Below are 20869 nucleotides of genomic sequence, written 5' to 3'. Positions count from 1 at the left end.
AACAAGTACTTTCTTTTTTCAGTGGCCTATTTTCAGGCATCTTCATCTTCGTAATAATGTAGGTTAGAATTTGTATTATCAATTGATTAATTCATATGATCCGTTTGAAATTATATGGTCCATGAGAACACAGGGTTCTTATTCTTCACTGTATCAAAAAGTGTTTCAACACAGAGGTTTTATTCTTAACTGTAGTAAACAATATTTTAACACAGACCTCGTATCACTGTACTAAACAGTGTCTCAACACTGAGCTCTTATACAAGACTTAAAGAAACATTATAATAATAATAATAATAATAATAATAATAATAATAATAATAATAATAATAATAATAATAACTTTATTTAAAGAAGGTAACACATTAAGACATAGGCATCATATTATAAACAAACATAACACACGCCTTATTTACCATGTGGCCTTCTGAAAGAACTTACACACGCACACGCACACACACGTTAATGCTTAGAATATAAACATAAGCATACATTTATGTTATTTCAAAAGGTTGCGTATTAAAATGTTATACGAAAACATAAAGAAACATGAATATAATACACTAATTATAACATCAATGCCGAACAAAACATCATTTTGTACCTAAAGGTTAACAAATCGTATCATTAAAATTTATTAACTGAGTAAGTAGGACAGTCACACATGTATTTAACACCTTACTCGAGATATATATAATGTAAAAACAATAGTCATGGAATTATGCGTACAATTCTTACAACGGTTTTTGCAATTGATGATGTAAAAAGAACTTCTTGCAGCAGGCTTTAAATGTCTTTTCCGTGTTCGGTTTACGTATTCGTTCTGGTAAAGAGTTCCAAACTGTCCCGCTGTAGCATGCAAACGAGTGTTTCTTGTATTGAGTTTTATGTCGAATGTGGGCAATGTCTTGTCGCGTAGAAGATCGTAATCTATATCTTGTATTGTTTGATAACTTTATAATGTCTCTTATATAACTCGGTGTAAGATTGTTAATGGATTTATATACCATAACAGCCGTTTGATATTTGCAACGGTATTCAAATTGAAGCCATTCTAATTGTTTAAATAATTCATGCGATGGCGTTCTAATAGGCTTAAAGAGAATAATTTTAGCAGCTCTTTTTTGAAGAATGGTTATTCGTTTCGTATGCGTTTGCTTGCTTTTCCCCCAAACACTACAACAATAGTCAAACATAGGAAGTATATACGATTTATAAAACAAATGTCTTATTTGATCCGTTAAAAAGTAATTAAGTCTTTTTAAAAGAGCTATCTTTGCAGTTACTTTCTTGCAGACAAAGTCAACTTGCAGGTTCCATGACAATGATGAATCAATAACAATTCCAAGCAGTTTCTTCGAAGTTACATTTTCAATTAGTACATTGTCTACGAATAATTTGAGTGCACATGCATTTCTTAACTTTGCATTTGAACCCAGCAACATGCAATTCGTTTTCAATGGATGTATTGCCATGTTGTTTATTTTGCACCACTCCGATATTATATCCAAATTTATCTGCAACGTACGTTCAATTTCCTGCGTGTTTGAACTTTTTGCATATAGTGTAGTATCATCAACATATAAGTCAATCAAGGAATTTTCTATTTCAAAGGTAATGTCATTAATATATATAAGAAAAAGAATAGGTCCAAGAATGGATCCTTGAGGAACTCCAGACCTTATACATCTTCGTGAAGATTGGGAACCCCCAAACTTTACAATTTGGTGTCTATCTTTCAATTACGAAGTTATCAGTTGAACGGTATTATCACTGAAATTGTATAATTTCAATTTATGTGAAAGTATTTGGTGATCTACTATATCAAAAGCCTTTCGTAAATCAAGGAAGAGAGCACCTACATAGTTTCCATTGTCAATTTCATCAATCCAATCATCAATTATTCTTATCAACGCTGTGTGACAAGAATGATTTTCTCGAAACCCAGATTGAAATTCATGTATGATATTCGTATTTTTTTTAAATGTTTTGATTTGATCTGCCGTGTGCCGTTCAAACACCTTTGACAGTGTTGGAAGGATAGAAATTGGTCTATAATTATTTGGATCATTGCGACCAGAATATTTATATATAGGCCTAACCTTAGCCTCTTTAAATGAGTCTGGGAATATTCCTAGCCGTATGCTATTATTTATAATGGACGTTAGTGGTATAACAATACAATCACCACATTGTTTTAGGATATTAGGCCCTATTCCATCTAATCCTGTAGCTTTCGCCGTATTAAGCTTATCAATATACATTTTCACCTCTAATGGGGTGATGTAAGATATATCAAAGTACTGACCCTTTAGCAAACTATCTAATTTAGTACCAAGTTTTGAAAAATGTGTTTCATCGAAGACTGATTTACTGATACAATCGGATATGTCAGTAAAATGCTTATTGAACACGTCTAATATTTGTGCATCGCCAACAACATTTATTCCGTTTGAATGAAGGTATTGTGGTAATATTTTACTATTATTGTTTGTAGTGTCATTATTATTATCATTCAACTCTCTGAGGTTCTTCCATAACACCCTAGAATCTTTACAGTTTTTAACAGCTTTATTGTAATAATCTTTCTTGGTTTGCCGTACTAATCGAGTAACTTTATTTCTTGAAAGTCTATATTCCGACCAATGTTGACGCTTTTTGAATCGATTTCTTTCTTTTATAGCCAACCTTATTTCGTCAGTAAACCAGGCTGGTTGTGTTTCAAATTTTATTCGTTTTTATGCCCCCGAAGGTGGGCATATTAAAATCGCACCGTCCGTCCGTCCGTCCGTCCGGCTCTATAACTTTCCCTTGTATGGACAGATTTTAAAATAACTTGCCACATGTGTTCCACATACCAAGACGACGTGTGGCGTTCAAGACCCGTGTCCCTACCTCAAAGGTCAAGGTCACACTTAGTGTTTATTCACAATGGAGTGCTGCATATAAGGACATAGAGTATAGGTTGTCGTGTCCGGGCTGTAACTTTCTCTTGTATGGACAGATTTAAAAAAAAAAACTTGCCACATGTGTTCCACATACCAAGACGACGTGTCGCGTGCAAGATCCGTGTCCCTACCTCAAAGGTCAAGGTCACACTTGGTGTTTATTTACAATGGAGTGCTGCATATAAGGACATAGAGTATAGGTTGTTGTGTCCGGGCTGTAACTTTCCCTTGTATGGACATATTTTAAAATAACTTGCCACATGTGTTCCACATACCAAGACGACGTGTCGCGTGCAAGACCCGTGTCCCTACCTCAAAGGTCAAGGTCACACTTAGTGTTTATTCACAATGGAGTGCTGCATTTAAGGACATAGAGTATAGATTGTCGTGTCCGGGCTGTAACTTTCCCTTGTATGGACAGATTTTAAAATAACTTGCCACATGTGTTCCACATACCAAGACGACGTGTCGCGTGCAAGACCCGTGTCCCTACCTCAAAGGTCAAGGTCACACTTAGTGTTTATTCACAATGGAGTGCTGCATTTAAGGATATAGAGTATAGGTTGTCGTGTCCGGGCTGTAACTTTCTCTTGTATGGACAGATTTTAAAATAACTTGCCATATGTGTTCCACATACCAAGACGACGTGTCGCGTGCAAGACCCGTGTCCCTACCTCAAAGGTCAAGGTCACACTTAGTGTTTATTTACAATGGATTGCTGCATATAAGGACATAGAGTAAAGGTTGTCATGTCCGGGCTGTAACTTTCCCTTGTATGGACAGATTTTAAAATAACTTGCCACATGTGTTCCACATACCAAGACGACGTGTCGCGTGCAAGACCCGTGTCCCTACCTCAAAGGTCAAGGTCACACTTAGTGTTTATTCACAATGGAGTGCTGCATATAAGGACATAGAGTACAGGTTGTCGTGTCCGGGCTGTAACTTTCTCTTGTATGGACAGATTTTAAAATAACTTGCCACATGTGTTCCACATACCAAGACGACGTGTCGCGTGCAAGACCCGTGTCCCTACCTCAAAGGTCAAGGTCACACTTAGTGTTTATTTACAATGGATTGCTGCATATAAGGACATAGAGTAAAGGTTGTCATGTCCGGGCTGTAACTTTCCCTTGTATGGACAGATTTTAAAATAACTTGCCACATGTGTTCCACATACCAAGACGACGTGTCGCGTGCAAGACCCGTGTCCCTACCTCAAAGGTCAAGGTCACACTTAGTGTTTATTCACAATGGAGTGCTGCATATAAGGACATAGAGTATAGGTTGTCGTGTCCGGGCTGTAACTTTCTCTTTTATGGACAGATTTTAAAATAACTTGCCACATGTGTTCCACATACCACGACAACGTGTTGCGTGCAAGACCCGTGTCCCTGCCTCAAAGGTCAGGGTCACACATAGTGTTTATTCACAATGGAGTGCTGCATATAAGGACATAGAGTATAGGTTGTCGTGTCCGGGCTGCAACTTTCCCTTGTATGGACAGATTTTAAAATAACTTGCCACATGTGTTCCACATACCAAGACGACGTGTCGCGTGCAAGACCCGTGTCCCTACCTCAAAGGTCAAGGTCACACTTAGTGTTTATTCACAATGGAGTGCTGCATATAAGGACATAGAGTTTAGGTTGTCGTGTCAGGGCTGTTACTTTCCCTTGTATGGACAGATTTTAAAATCACTTGCTACATGTGTTCCACATACGAAGACGACGTGTCGTGTGCAAGACCCATGTCCCTACCTCTAAGGTGAAAGATACACTAAGTGTTTATTCACAAGGGAATTCTGAATATAAGGACATAACAGTGTAGGTTGTCAAGTATGGGTGGTATTTTTTTATGTTCAGAGGCAATTTGAAATAACTTGCCATATGTATTTGACACGTAAAGGCAAGATCAACTTTTCATGTACTGACCTTGTTCGTAGGTCAATGTCACATTCGGGGGCATTCGTCACATACTGTGACAGCTCTTGTTCTTTCAGTGGCGCATGGTGCGACAGCACCTCATTCAGTCGCTTATATAAAACTTCCATGGCTTCATTAGGGTCTTGAATTTGTTCAACCTCATTTATATTTACCTTGTTAAGATCAATGCAGAAGGAAATTTCATAAAAGTTTCTGAACGACCTATATTTTAATGTATGATGTCGATGCGTGTTTTCTGAAATCTTTTGTAAACGGGCAGCTCTAGTGAAACAAACAGGAAAGTGGTCACTTATACTTAAATTTGATACGAATGTTTAACATACTCGATCCACTGAGTTCGTATATACATGATCTATAATAGAAGATGTTTTCTCTGATACTCTTGTAGGAACATCTATAAGCTGATTTAATCCGTATTTCATAATACAATCCTGCCATGCAGTAATTTTAAATGTCTTACATTCGGCATTATAATTTATATTAATGTCTCCGACGATATGATACTCTAAATTTAAGTCCTCAACATTCTTTTATTGATTATTGAACATATTAATCCATTCTGACTTACTATCAGGTGGTCGATAAATGAAACACATTAGAAATGGTTTGGTATTGCAAAAAGATACTTCAATCCACATTGCTTCAATGTGTTCAGACTCAAGTTCTTTTCTGCGAATAAATGGTATATTTTCTCTAATGTACACCAATATTCCACCGCCCTATTTAGTTTTTCTATCTTTACGTTCAAAAATATAACCAGGAACGTTTATTATTTTGTCTGATATTCTATCAGTCAAAAATGTTTCACTGAACCCAAAAATATCAAAAGTTTTGCGCGATGACATCAAATAATATTTGATTTCATCAAACTTTGGCAAGAAATGTTGGATATTCAAGCACGCAACGTGTAAACCTTTGCAACGAAAAGGAAAGGTGTAATCGTGTTCATTTATAAATACTTGTCTTGATATTGTTTCATTAGTGCTATACTTGTGGTTGCATTTTAGGTTGTTGCTTTTAGCAGAAATAATATGTCTAACACATGCACAATTTTAAAAATTACACTCTGAACAAATATTAAGCAAATTTTCAAACCTTTTCTTGCTAGCAAAACTGATTGTGTGACTGTCAGTAAATCCCTAATAGAAACGTCGTCGACATGCTTCTGTTGCATGATTATCCATATTGCAGTTCGTACAAAAGACTCTAGTCTTGTTGCAACTATGTCCGTGCATAACACCTTCATAAGAGGACTGTCTATATGGATGAGATTGCCGGTGCTCATATCGTTGTTGCGCAAGTCCATAGCCAGTCGTTCCGGTCAACTCGTTCCTTCCGGTTCGCTGTCGCTCTGGCTGCACATATCTACCGTTTCCGGTGAGCAAATCTCTTCCAGTGTCATTTCGGCCAGGATGTTGATACCCGGGAGAGTGATTTATTCCACTATCCTGTCGCGCCGGATGTTCGTACCCGGAACTTCCGGTGAAATTATTCCTTCCATAGTCTTGTCGCGCCGGAAGTTCTGGCCCGGAGCTTCCGGTGGGGTGATACCTTCCCGTCAGCTGTCGCGCCGAATATTCTCGGTAGGCGCTTCCGGTACAGTGATTCCTTTCGATGTTCTGTTGCGGATGTCTCTGATAAGGATGTCGCATAGGATAAGAATACCATCTCTTCCGGTTATCTCGTTTCTTCCGGTCTCAGGTCGTTCATTACTAGACCATCCGGTGTACCGATTCTTTTTGGTAAACTGTCCTACCGGATGTCTAATGTTAGCGTTTGCGGTGAAGTGGCCAGTTTGTTCGTGCCGCAAATTTTGGTAACTGCTCCTTTCGGCAATGTTGTCACCTTGCATTGACGGTGTTGGAGAATCCCTCGTGTCTGCAATATTTACACGGCGATTAATATATTGAAATATCCTTGTTTCACCTTGGTTATTAATGTGGATACCATCACTATGGAAGAGATGTTGGACAACGTTGCCATTTCGGTAGACGAAGGAGCTACATATATCCAATACCTCAGCACCGGTCTCTGCACACACACGCTGTACCAATTCGTTTATCGGAGATACATTTGCATCCCGTCGTGGACACACAGTGCAAACATAAACTTTACATTCACACTGGCGCAAATGTTCAACGGTTTTCTTGAGATCTCCATAGATTTTATCCAGTGGAGCCCTGGCAGCAGCATCATTCCCGCCGGCGTAGATTATAATAGTGCGCCACTCTTCATTGCCTGAAACATTTAACTTAGAGCAAATGTGTGATAACTTCTTGCCTGGATTTACGTCAAGTTCAACTTTTGGATGCAGACGCCGAAATTTCATACATTGGAGGATTGAATCGCCAATCACCAGTGTTTTTGTTTCGTGCTCCATCGGTCTCACATCGTTTTCAAAAGCTGTTTTCTGTGATGTTATTTTTGTAGAAACTGGTTTAATCTGCGATTTTAATGTTTGATTTAGTTGTTTCACTGCGTCGGATATCGCTTGCAATTTCTTAGCATTGGATTCGTTCATTTTTTCACAAGACGATTTCAACTGCATAGTACTCGATTCTGCATCTTCAAGGTGACGGTCAGTAAAATCAGAGTTTGTTTTATTTTGTCTTTTGACGCTGAACATTTCATCCCGTAGTTGAGCAAATCTCTCTTCTGTCTGGGTAATATGATATTCCAAATTAGTTTCTAAACGACTGACAGATTATTGTAGACCTTTGAGTAAAGGAATGGTTTCCGAGATGGGATGTTGGAAATTTATGGCATCGACTTCGTTTGTACTTGTTGTTAGCAAATTTTCTACGCGGAATTCTGTATCAGTATGCATTCTTAACTGAACTTCACTGTCGCAGTCAATTAAAGTGACTGTTTCTTCTTCAGACTGAATAACAAGGTTCGATGGGTGAAGCAACTCCTTTAACGATAGATTAATATCTTGCACCGTAATAGAAGAGACTATTTCCGGCAGATGATCTACGTGGAACCACTCGACTTTTTTTCCGTTGACAAGACATGAACAGGCCGTATGATACATATTTAAGGTATAATGTCCCTTACCATTGTTGACCTTAAATTTAGTCTCGACAATCCGCTGTTTTTTATCATGAACTTGCGTCTTCAAGCTCTGGCCTTGCATTTCTCCCGAGCTGTAAAATTGTTCAGCGGCAGCCTTAAACACTTCGTATGTTCCTGTGTTGAAAAGCTCTTACACTTCAAGATAGCAATCAAAATATCAACAATGAGATTCGCAACTGGCCAAAGTAAAGTTCCATCATTTCAAATAACAATCACTAATCTATTCAACTATTCAATACGTTTGGCATAGTTACTCATATATTAAGACAGTACAGACTAAGTAATGTATTGTTTTTTGTGTGTTATGGGTCAAAATAAAGTAGTAATTCGATTCTAAACCGTTTTATTTATCAATTGTATTATTTGAATGTGTATTTTTTTAAAAGTCTGTGAATGTAAAGTGTGTTACATACTGTATTGCAAAACTATAAAGCGTACTTTCCTATCAAATGCATGACTTTTTGAACGCATAACCAAAATTTCCTTATATGCAATGTGCCGATCAAAACAATGTTAATGCTCCTCGGTGGTTTCCGTTTTGATTTGCATTGTGTAATGGAAGTCAGACCCCGCCCAAAACATGTACAGTTTGCTTACCGGCCTGCACGGGGCTTATATGTGCAATGAATAGCAAGCCATTGTATGGTTCAGTGGTCCCCCCCCCCCCCCCCCTATAAAACATAGCCACCACTCCGGCAAGGAAAGGATGTACTCCCTTTCACCGTATACCGTATGGGGACTTGTTATGTCGAACGCTTCGCCTTCAAGCCCGAATAAGGAAGAAAATGACTATTTAGAAATTTAACGATTTCCAACAGAACGAAGGATGGTATTTTAAGTCATTAGTTGTCTTGTAATTTGAAATTTAATAAAATAATTCGAAATTATCATAATGAAAATTTAGAAAGATATCAGCTTGATTCACTGTTTTACTGTGATTATTGTTTTTATAGATCTTTTCCATGCGGAGTGTTTCTATTTTGCAAACTTGCTATATTTGTATATTTACACCTCAACTTACATTCCTTTAATGAACTGCCTTTCGGCAATTGCGTTTATCAATCGATGAACGCAACATCTTCGGATATTTTCGGATCGCAATTCATCGCATAACAATACACATGAACACTATTGATCTTGTTATTTTTTGTATTGTGTCAGCAGGTCCCGTAAAATATAAATCAACATTTTAGAAAGTGTTAAGTTATTATATTTTAAACGTATTGTTGCCAAAAGTGTTTCAATTTTTACGTTTGAAAGTGATTTCAAGTGGTTGATCTTTTCCCGCGTAATTGTTACTTCATTTGAATAAAATGTTTCCGGTTACAGTCGGGTCGTTCTATTTACAGAATGGGTAAGAAAGGATTACTGAAAGGTTATCTTTAATTAAAAGTATTTTTTAACAATTCTTGAATGAAATAATGAACTATTGGTGTAAATATAAGAAATGAATTGCGGGGTTGATGTCATTATCGGGGATATGAACGCATTTCGGCTGGTCAAAGTACTCGTGGAGTCCTTCGGACTCCACACACTTTGACCAGCCCAATTGCGTTCATACCCCGATAATAACATCAACCGCGCAATTCATTTCTTTAAATTAAGATCATCGTTATGCCTATAAAATTCTCCTTATCATGCAGTCAATGTATTCTTTTAAGTCTATTGTTATTATATACGAGAAACAACATTTTATGGATAGCCATCGACCATTAAAAGAGCTATTGGAAAACAGGACTCCATGCTTATGAGCATTTTGGAAGTGTTTAATTGTTAAAGCTACACATGATTTAAGTGTCCTTTAAACAAAGTCACAATATGACTAATGAGGCGCAATCGCGGGATTTGACATCCTTTTGTTTCTGTGTTCCACTGAATGTTATCACAAACAGACTTGTGGCTTGAACATTAGTAAGTTGTTGTCATTTGCAGGGACCGGTACACGTATCGGAGATAAGACGGAAACGTTTGCGCTTGGAACTGTGTTAGGACACAACAGACAAAAGAAAACATTCTTAGGCTCTGTTAAGACAAACATAGGTCACCTTGAATCTGCGGCCGGGGTTGCAGGAATCATCAAAGTTTTGCTTATGATGGAGCACGGTGAAATTGTTCCGTCATTATGGTACAATAAAGAAAATGAAAATCCAGAACTAAAACTGGAAAAATATGGATTTGAAGTTCCAATCGAATGTATTGATTGGCCGAAAGAACATGCAATTAATCGAATAGCATGTGTAAATAACTTTGGTTTTGGCGGGACAAACTCACACGCAGTGATTAAACAATATGAGCGAGATGATGGAGCACAACAATCAAGTTACCAAAAGTCACTGCCGTACATCTTTGTACTTAGCGCACTAGATGCAGAAACTCTCCAAACAAATGTCCGAAACTTAAATGAAAAGATTTCTGGGCATTCATACGATCTTGCAAGCCTGTCATATACCACTTTGTTTAAACGTGACCTCTGGCAAGAGAGAATTGCAGTGACTGCATCTTCTCAGCAAGAGCTCATGATTGCTCTTCAGAACAAAATGGTTAACCACAAGGAAAACACTGTGACCAAGGACAAAAATTTAGTTTTTGTTTTTTGCGGAGATGGCACAGTATGGAATGGCATGGGGAAGGATCTTTTAGGAATACCTTGTTTCAATAATAAGGTTAATGAAATCGACAACCAAATCAATCACCTGACAGGTTGGTCAATACTTCAAAAGCTTCAGGAGGAGAATCAAGACATTTGTGACAACCCAATGGTTGAACATATTGCCATATTTACATATCAGGTGGCACTTGCAGAGCTTTGGAAATACTATGGAATAGTTCCCAATCGAGTGGTGGGAATGTCCGTTGGAGAGGTAGCTGCAGCTTATGTATCCGGAGAACTAGATCTGGAGTCAGCATCTAAGGTTATCTATCATAGATCGAGAGTATTATCCCAAGCGAGTAAAGGCAGCATGGCCGTTGTGATGAATGTACCGATAGCCGAACTCCAAATTCTGACGGAACGATACTCTTTTTCTATTGCAGTGTTCTTAAGTCCTGTTTCCTGTACTATATCTGGTGAAAAGGAAGAAATTAAGTTAGTGGAATGTGAGTTGCGAAAAAAGTTTGCTAAAATGAAATTAATACCACTTGATGTCCATACTGGCTACCACAGCAGATTTGTTGACAAAGCAGCTCAAGAACTTAGCAAGGTGTCCTTAAATTTACAAGGCACAACGCGTTGTTTGCCATTGGTATCAACAGTAACTGGAAAAACAGTACCTAAAGGGAATATGTCTTCTATAGAATACTGGAGTGAAAATATAAGTAAGCCAGTTTTGTTTCAGGAAGCTGTCGTAAGGGCACAGGATATTGAGCAAACAACAATTTTTGTAGAAATTGGTCCAAGCCCAGCGCTTTATGTCCACATATGTGATATATTTCCAGGCCAAGACATTAAAACCATAATTTCGGCAAAGCCCCAAAACGAAGGACAAACATTTGGAAATGCAATTTGTTCATTAGTTGAATCAGGATTAAATTTCAAGTGGGATCGCATTGTTCCTTCCAGCCGAATGCCATGTACCGATATTCCATCTTATCAGCTAAATAAAATGAAAAACATTGTTCCAAACAACAATGAAAAATTAACCAAACATCCGTTCATCTCACAAATAGATAGCAATGAATTTGGTGCTCAGTTTAAAGCACTCGTAGATTTCCAGAACTCTCCCTTTATATTTGAACATATCGTCAACGGAAAGAACATACTGCCTGGAGCATTTTATTCCGAAATTGCACTGGAAGTGGGAACAACTGTGTTAGAAACAAACAAAAGAGACATCAGTGTGTCGTTAGAATTCCTTAAACCTGTTCACCTGACACAGCACGAGGTGTTAGATATTCGTATTTCTACAAGACAGCAAAACAACGGTTTTCGTTTCAATGTGAACATCAGAAATGTTGCACATTGTAGGGGATGGGTCTATAAGCAAACACGAAGAGTAGATAGTGTGTATGCCGACCCCGTGGCTTTAATGGCAAATCTAGTAACAAAGGGGAACACTTTCCACAAATCAAAGACACAAATTTATGAAGACTTTAAAACAGTTGGATTTGAATATGGGCCAGCATTTCAATTGTTACAAAATATGATTACAAACGGAAACGAAGCGGTATGTGAAATACAAGCATCCCAATCAATTATAGATAGTTGTCATAACAACACGCTCGGCTTTCATTCTACTCTTATTGATGCAATGACGCAGTCTACATTCATGGAAAATACGTTGAAACGGCAAAACATAGAATTGAGTATGCCTGCTAGCATTGGTGAGATAAATATTTATGGAAGTCCATCGAGAACAATGACAATCTTTTCTAAAACAATCAATGATTTAGCTTTGGAAAGTGTTCACCAACAACACTTCAGCATTTGCATGTTTGATGAAGCTGGAAATCTAATTGCTGCATTAGATAACTTCACTACTTACAGAAGGAAAAACAATTCACATGCGCCATGTGAACTGAAATACACACTTGAGTGGCTGTTTGAAGAAAAGAAGTCCAAGAAAATCATGATGAATTGTTTCACAGAAACTGAAGTAAGCAAAGGAAAAAGTCTAATGTTTGCTGGACCTAACTTGGACGGTGAATTGAGTGCAGTTTCGCATATAAATGGGATAATTGTCACTGAAAAGAAAGACGACGAGACTTTAAATGAATACGCAAACACAATTCTCAGACTTAACCCGTTCACTCAAGAAGGAATCGACATTGGGGCAATAGTTTATTTTGTAGGATATCGTACACTTTCAATAGAAAGTGTTCATGATATAGAGAAATTGTGTACGTATGTTACAGGGAATTTAATGTTATTGAAAGATCTTATTATGAGTTGGAAAACGCTAGAATCTGCGCTGCCTTTCTTTGTTGTCACTGAGAGTTCACAAGGCAAAATTGACAGGCATGATGTAGGACATAGTTTGGTTGGAAATGAACTTTGGGGATTCGTCCGTTCACTGAATGGAGAGTTAGATCATAACCAAATAACCTTAATAGACCTACAACCTTCACTTCAAAAAACACATCGGATTCTTACCCATTTTATCAAGCAAGAGATGGAAAACAAAAGTGAGCTATTTGGAGGTCAGATTATTATCGACCAAAACGGAATTTATTCCGCACACATACTGAGATCTCCAAGTTTTCTTCCAACGCCTGTGTACGGCAAAGTTTATCATACACAATTAGCGAGCTCACAGATGCAAAAAGTAATGTGGAGTGCGCAAGAAAGAGATGAGTACTTTCTTACAAATACGTCGTCTACAAAAAATCAATCGTCTAGGCATTTGAACGTCCAAAGCGTTGTTGTATTGCCCCCAAATAGTACAAAGACATTACTGGTCAGGTATTCTAAGCCTGTGGTATCGGAAGAGGTTCGTCAGGTAATCGGGATCGAATTCATTGGCACTGTGATAGATGAACAGAAAGAAAGAAATAATGAAAATGTTCAAAGTTATATTTGTGTTTCACTTACCGAGGCAAATACTGTTGTGTATGTGAAAGAAGACTTTGTAGTGAAATTGGATGATGTTCCTTACTACTATCCTGGATTACTGTCTTTTATACTCGTTTGTTACAGGATTGCAGAATCGGTGAAAGCATATTCTTCAGTCACGCTTTTGTGGGATAATCCAAATATAAGAGAGTTTCAAATCCTGCGCCACGTTCTTTTGAATACACATCCAAAAGAAGTAAATTTGAATGTAGAAAGTGCAGACGTAATTATTGATGTTAATTGCGTATCTCAAGTAAGGCTTCTTACGGCGCTTATGAGTTGTAAGAAATTTGTTTCATTGTTCAAAGAAGTGCCTATCATTGCAAGACGCTGCACTGGAGAAGGCTCGGAATTAGAAGTGATTTCCATAACGGATGTTTTTAGGGAAAAAAATATTTCTGTCAACTTGAACAAGTCTGTCCGGTGGCTAAAAGAAAATACAAAATGGAAGGCTTTGTTTTCGTTAGGCGAAGAAGAGCGATGCCAATTCTCCCTTCTACCTTTTCACAGAATTGATATTGCCAACCGAAACAACAGCAATATTGCGATTAGAAATCCACTCCCATCTCTTTTCCAAAAAAGTGGCATGTATCTCATAACTGGTGGACTGACAGGTCTTGGATGGGAAATGATGCAAATACTCGCAGAAATGTGCGCCGGCTTGCTGATATCGGTGTCTAGGCGAAAAGCCTCTACAGAAGTTCTTGCCGAAATTAATACCATTGAAAGGAGGTTCGCTTGTAGAATTAAGTGTCTTATAGGCGACGTTTGCGATTTTAGTTCAATGGTGAATATTTTCAAAGAGGTAGATCAGCACAGTGAAGGCAATGTTAGATTGGAGGGAATATTTCATAATGCAGGTGTACTCGACAGCCAACTCCTTTCAAATATGGATGAGACCCACCTTGATCGCGTGTTGTCGCCTAAAGTTAGAGGCTCATTAATTCTCCATTTGTTGACAGCACAGTTTTTTTGGTTATCCCGGTCAAAGCAATTATGGAGCTGCAAACTGCTTTATGGACACATTTATGAACTGGAGACGCTCGAAAGGACTTCCCGGACAAGCCATTAACTGGGGTGCGCTATATATTGGAATGTCCGCAGACCAAAAGATCCGTGAATCATTTGAAAGAAGAGGAATAAACTTGATGCAAGCCTTGGATGTCAAAAGTTGCTTTAAAGATGCTTTGCTTTGTAACAGGCCATATGTTATGTATGCTGACATCAACTGGGATAGTTTTTCGAAACCATTTACAAAAATCTGGAACCCAAAATTCATCGAAGTTGTCACTGCCGAGTTTGTCACTTCAATGCACCAACAGGCTATTCAACCGGTGTATGATTTCAAAGCATTACAGGTATCTGATCGACAGACACAGAAGTCTGCTCTTGAGGAAGTCGTGCTTCTTTGCGGTAGGGAGGTACTTGGTGTGCCTAAGCACACTTTGTCTCTTGATGTCACCTTTCATGAGGTTGGGTTGGACTCATTTGGATCTATGACTTTGACAAACACTGTCAAAACAATTACAGGATGTAGAATTCCTCCTGCTGTGTTAGCAGACCACAACAATTCACTCAATGATGTCGTGTGTTATCTTCTTGATGAGTTGTTTGGAAATTCCACTTAAAACTACTTAACAATGTTGGCGTTTACTATACATATATTTGTCATTGTATGCATCTTCTATTCAAGAATTAAGCATAAGCGGCAAGGTCAGTTAGAGATGGTCATGCCTTGAGTATACACATAACAAGCAGGTGTTCAAGGTTTTGTACAATACACTTAAAATGTACTAGTTATAAAACAAATTTAGTGAGTATACCTGCATGTGCTTAAACAGCTGTGTTGCACACACTCTATTCTGACAGCCGTAACGTTTGTTACGAAGATCAGATTGGGTGAGTCAAAGGTCAAATTTTACTTTGATGTTGAATTGTTAGCCATTATTTAAATACGAAGACACTTAACAACGTGTACGACAATTTTGTTTATCTTATTATAAGCTGTAAAAGCTCACTCAAGTTAGATATTTCATTAATTAACTCTTGCTTATGACATACACTCCGATACGGTTTGCAAAAGATTAAGAATATAAGATTGGATGTTGATAAAAAAAGGTTATATTTTCAAGTTGTCTTGTTCTTTTTTTTCTTTTGCGTTTTTATATTTTCTATAAATTGGGTTAGACATTTTCTTTTTCGCAGAAGTTATGTTTGTTGAAACTTTGTTTATGAAAATATGATGTTTGTGATTTGTTCTTTTTACTTATGAACATCAAAGACATATATTTTAATGTTACCAGATTCTTTTGTTAGTTTGAATTGTACATTTTTTCATTTGAATTTCATGTTTGGATAAAGGAATTTGAATGTTAGATTTCAAAAGTTGAAAGTTTCATGTTATAATTTGCGTAGAACAGTTGAAAAACATTCTGTTGTTGAAGACCCAAATGTGTTTTATGAATTAACGTGGTTAAAGTGTATTTTGAGCATTAATATGCTCAGGATTTTCCTTATAATTGTAATGTATTGTTATAGTTCAGTTATGTTGTATAAATGTTAAAAATAATGTAAATATCTAGGGCATATGCTTGTTGTTCTGCGTAATTTTAAACTGGTGTTTCCTACATTTGTATTGGATTCTTTTTATTCCACTTGATGTATCATTGTTTAAACTAAGCGTAGGATTGACATTATTATTATCGTTAACATACAGTTTGTATAAGGTGGGCCTATTATTTGTATGATTAAATATTTTAATTCCACAGGAATGGCCCTTCTATAAACAAAGGGTGGAACTGTTTATTGTATAATTAAATATTCACATTTATTCCACAGGATGGACCTTTGTATAAACAAAGGATGAGCCTATTATTTGTATAGTTTTAAATTCACATTTATTCCACAGGATGCACCTTTGTATAAACAAGGGGTGGGCCTGTAAATTGTATGATTTAATACTCACATGTATTCCACAGAATGGAACTTTGTATAAACAAAGGGAAGGCCTGTTAATTGTATAGTTTTATATTCACATTTATTCCACAGGATTGACTTTTGTATAAACAAAGGGTGGGCCTGTTAATTGTATAGTCTAATATTAACATTTATTCCACAGGATGGACCTTTGTATAAACAAAAGGTGGGCCTGTTACTTGTATAATTTAATATTAACATTTATTCCACAGGATGAACCTTTGTATTCACAAAAGGGTGGGCCTGTTAATTGTATAGTTTAATATTAACATTAATTCCATAGGATGAACCTTTGTATTCACAAAGGGTGGGCCTGTTAATTGTATAGTTTAATATTAATATTTATTCCACAGGATGAACCTTTGTATTCACAAAGGGTGGGCCTGTTAGTTGTTTAATCTCATATTCACATTTATTCCACGGGATGGACCTTTGTATAAACAAAGGGTGGGCCTGTTACTTGTATAATTTAATATTCACATTTATTCCACGGGATGAACCTTTGTATTCACAAGGGTGGGCCTGTTAATTGTATAGTTTAATATTAACATTAATTCCACAGGATGGACCTTTGTATTCACAAAGGGTGGGTCTGTTAGTTGTTTAATCTCATATTCACATTTATTCCACAGGATGGACATTTGTATGTACAATGGGTGGGTCTTATAATTGTAATATTGAATATTTACATTTATTCCACAGGATGGACCTTTGTATAAACAAAGGGTGGGCCTGTTAATTGTATAGTTTAATATTAACATTTATTCCACAGGAATGAGCCTTTGTATAAAAAAGGATTGGCCTATTTATTGTTCAATTTTATATTTATATTTATTCCAAGGGATGGACTTTTGTATTTTTGTAATGATACCATGCGAAGTATATTTTGATTCACAAAACTTGGGTCTGTTGTTTAAATGATCTTTAACATACAGTTTTTCTCGCTTTCTTTAAGAAGACAGTGTATAATTCCACAGGATTTCCTTTTGTGTAAATAAAGGTTGGACTGTAAATTATCATTTAAACGCACATATGTTGTTTGTTTTTGCATTTAATGAAATACTTTTATAATGGTACGACATGATGTATTTTAGATACACAAAGAGTTGGATATTGATTTGTTATCTTTTACATACCCTTTTTTAAGTTTTTCTTCATTATGTTTGAGTATTATTCATTGTGTAGGCAAAGGGTAAGTGTGCTTATTTAAATAAAAAAGGTGTGTTTACCAAAAATAGTATTGTTTTTTGGTAATTTTACTGTTTGCTGCAACATCGTATAACATGTTTTATTTCTTAGTATGGTCCTTTTTCTTAGCAAAGGGCGAGTCTGTTAATGAAAATCTTAAAGGGGCATCTACGATGTGTATTCTTGATGGCTTTTGTTATGATATTGTATCATAAGAATAAGATAATTTGCCTTTTTTAATCAACTTTGAACTGAAAAATATAATATGTCATGAGGTGAAGATATTGATTTGTTTATTTAATTAACAGATGTATTGTTGAAAAAAATATGTTGGGCCTTTTATTTATAAACTGCACGCCCATTAATGATACAGTTGTGTTTGTTTACTTACCGAAATACTATTGTACTCTGTATACTCTCCAGATAATCCCACATATTCTTTTATTTCGGAAATGATATGGCGTTTGAACGCATGGTTAAGTGTTTTGTTTTGCTTTACTTTTACTTGTATAATGTACTACTGTGTTATTTGTGTCGATATGATATACCTGTGTATGTACAAAGATTCGGCATGATAATTCAACTGAACAAATGCAGCTTTAACGTACAATTATTTTGTGACTTTTAGTCCATAATTTTACCCTAGAATACCCTAGACCCTACTACTGTGCCTAATGAAGATTGTATTCAGAACGAAATAAAAGTCTCTTTTTTCTATTTTGTCGTTCTGTGTGAATAAATTGCCTTTGTGTTAGCGTCTCTTGTGACCGCATTGGGTCAACTCACCTCATAAACCCTTGGTCCCATATACACTATTGTCTAAGCTCGAAATTAATATCAGGAAAAGTGAATTTTACATGTGACAAAAACTCTTAAATATAGTTGTTCATACATTGTACGCAATTGTAAAACATATGATTCGATACATACACAACCGTGTTCAGAACCTTTGTTGCATGTACAAGCAATGTTTCAATGGAATTAATGCTGTTCAGACTGAATGCGTCTTTGTGTGGTTGGAGGTCTCATACAAATCATGTTTAATTTAGTATCATTTTGAGTTTCATTTTAAGCGACGTTACAATAGGATATATGTTGCAATTTTGGGTTATCTATATTTAGGCTCAAAGCGTTTGTGAATCTGGCCTAGGTCTGACTTTTACCTATTTATAAAATAAATGTTCGAACATGTTTGATCATGCCACACTATACACAAGAAGCGATATCGGGTTTTTATAACATAACCACATTTTATTCGATATCTGCTGTCGACAGCAACGTTTACGGATGTCATTTAAATGAATTTCTGGTCAACACAAACACATGTTAACAGATGTCGGAAATAAAGTGTCGCAATTAGTGCCATCTGAAATCGTTGCACTGAAAGTGCTGAGAAACTGGGGGAATGGTAAAGCATGTGTCGATGCTTGATTTTAATGATGCAAAGAATTGAAGTGGTGATTGCGAGATCAAGTTAACATCAATTGAAATAAGATATGTTTGCCAAACAATATGCCCCATTCAGAGCCATGTTGTCAGGAATATTTGGACAATTTAATGAAATATGCATGGACCGAATGCTGATTGAAATTTTGTCATTTGCATTGGATGCTGTAATGGTAGTTTTAACATTATGACCATGCGGAGTGTGAGGAAAGGAGGCACAGTTTTTAATCATGTTCAGATGATGACTGATATTTGCTGATAAACATGTCTCCTCTTTGCAGCAGGTGATAAGTTAAATATGGCGTAAATTGTAATGACCAACATAAGTTGTGACCTTGACCTTTGACTCTATGGCCTCAAAATACATTCGGGTCATCAACTGGTCACCCCAAATCTAAGATTTAAGTGTGAGGGCCATGGGTGCAGGCATCATCGAGTTATTACACAGACAAGCTTTTTGCGTTCAATGTCACTTTGACCTTGACCCGATGACCCCTAAAAACTAATATAATGGTCAGGCCTAGCCTCCATGTCAAGTTCAATGACCATATGTTCAGGCATTGTTGAGTTATGAGCAGTTGATGGTCACTGTGACATTTACATTTGACCCGATGACCTCTAAAATCATTAGGGGCAATCTACTGGTCAGGCCCAAGCTCCATAGTCAGGTTTTAGGGCCATGGGTGCATGCATTGTCGAGTTATCTCTCGGACAAGCTTTTAGCATTCAATGTCGCTGTGACCTTGACCTTTGACCTTTGACCCTGCTGACTTGCCACAAAGGAGTTGTATATTATTGCTTTACGTCCGAAATTCGTCAATTTTAACAACATTCATAGGCGACTCATCGCTTATTTACACCTAAATCACCTTCAATACTGTATATTTTTGCACTTATGTCCATATACAAGATAAGGAGATAAATTCCATTACACCTCAATAAAGTTACTACGCGATCTACTTGCAGCGGACTTAATCATACCGATTTTTGAGTATGTAAACCGTCTATATACATCCGAGGTTGTTTTAAATATGTTACGGAATCCGTTAGGGGTGGTGGGTTTCGAAGGGAGTAGGGTGTCGACACGAACGTATTCTGCTTGGCTTATAATCCTTTCTGATTGCATTTTGCATTGTTTATACATTTTATTTATAACTCCATGTTCTCGAAAAAGGCTTAAACAACGATTTAAGGTTGTCAACAAGATATGACTTTGTGGCCCAGATCTTCCTTAATATGTCGCCAGTTTGTGAACACAGTTATTGGACTTGGTATTACAAAAGTTGTTAATTTTCCATGGATATCGTTAGGACAACATGTACATCCTGCAGAACAAACACTAAATTGGTTTATTATGATTTTGATTGACTTTAAAATATTTTCAATTGTTTATAGTCTTGAATTATTTGTGTTTTATGTCCAGATTTATCTATCCAATCATAGCCAAGGAGTTTGAAATGATTGTAACTTAATTTAAATTATTTTTATATAAGCTCCATAACAAGAAATCTGTTTTGTATTGCAATAACTTAACACATTTTACAATGCTGCTCCTCTGAAATAAATCAATGAATTATAAATTCGAAAAATATTCGAAGCTTCCTTCCTGCTACCGTTTTGTAATTTTGTACGAACAGATCTTCAGAAAATCATGATGGCCTTCGATCGCTCATCTGAGCACGTTACTCATTATGACATGTATAACTCGGAAGCATGGTTCGGATTATTGAACAAAATAATAG

General features: G+C 36.7%; 1 protein-coding gene across 1 annotated transcript in view; it reads left to right on the top strand.

Moving 5' to 3' along the window:
• The window catches only part of LOC128244218 (mycolipanoate synthase-like), a 42885-nt gene extending 27435 nt beyond the window's left edge, over window positions 1-15450 (top strand). Inside the window, 2 exon segments of the mRNA XM_052962235.1 lie at window positions 9902-14496; window positions 14498-15450. Of these exon segments, the coding sequence (XP_052818195.1) occupies window positions 9902-14496; window positions 14498-15145 (5243 nt within the window). The 3' untranslated portion in view covers window positions 15146-15450.
• Window positions 15451-20869: the final 5419 nt, after the last annotated feature.

This window comes from Mya arenaria, chromosome 8 (genome assembly GCF_026914265.1).
Source record: "Mya arenaria isolate MELC-2E11 chromosome 8, ASM2691426v1".
NCBI lineage: Eukaryota > Metazoa > Mollusca > Bivalvia > Myida > Myidae > Mya > Mya arenaria.
The sequence above is the reverse complement of the archived record's forward strand: the minus strand, read 5'-3'. Positions and strand labels throughout refer to the sequence as shown.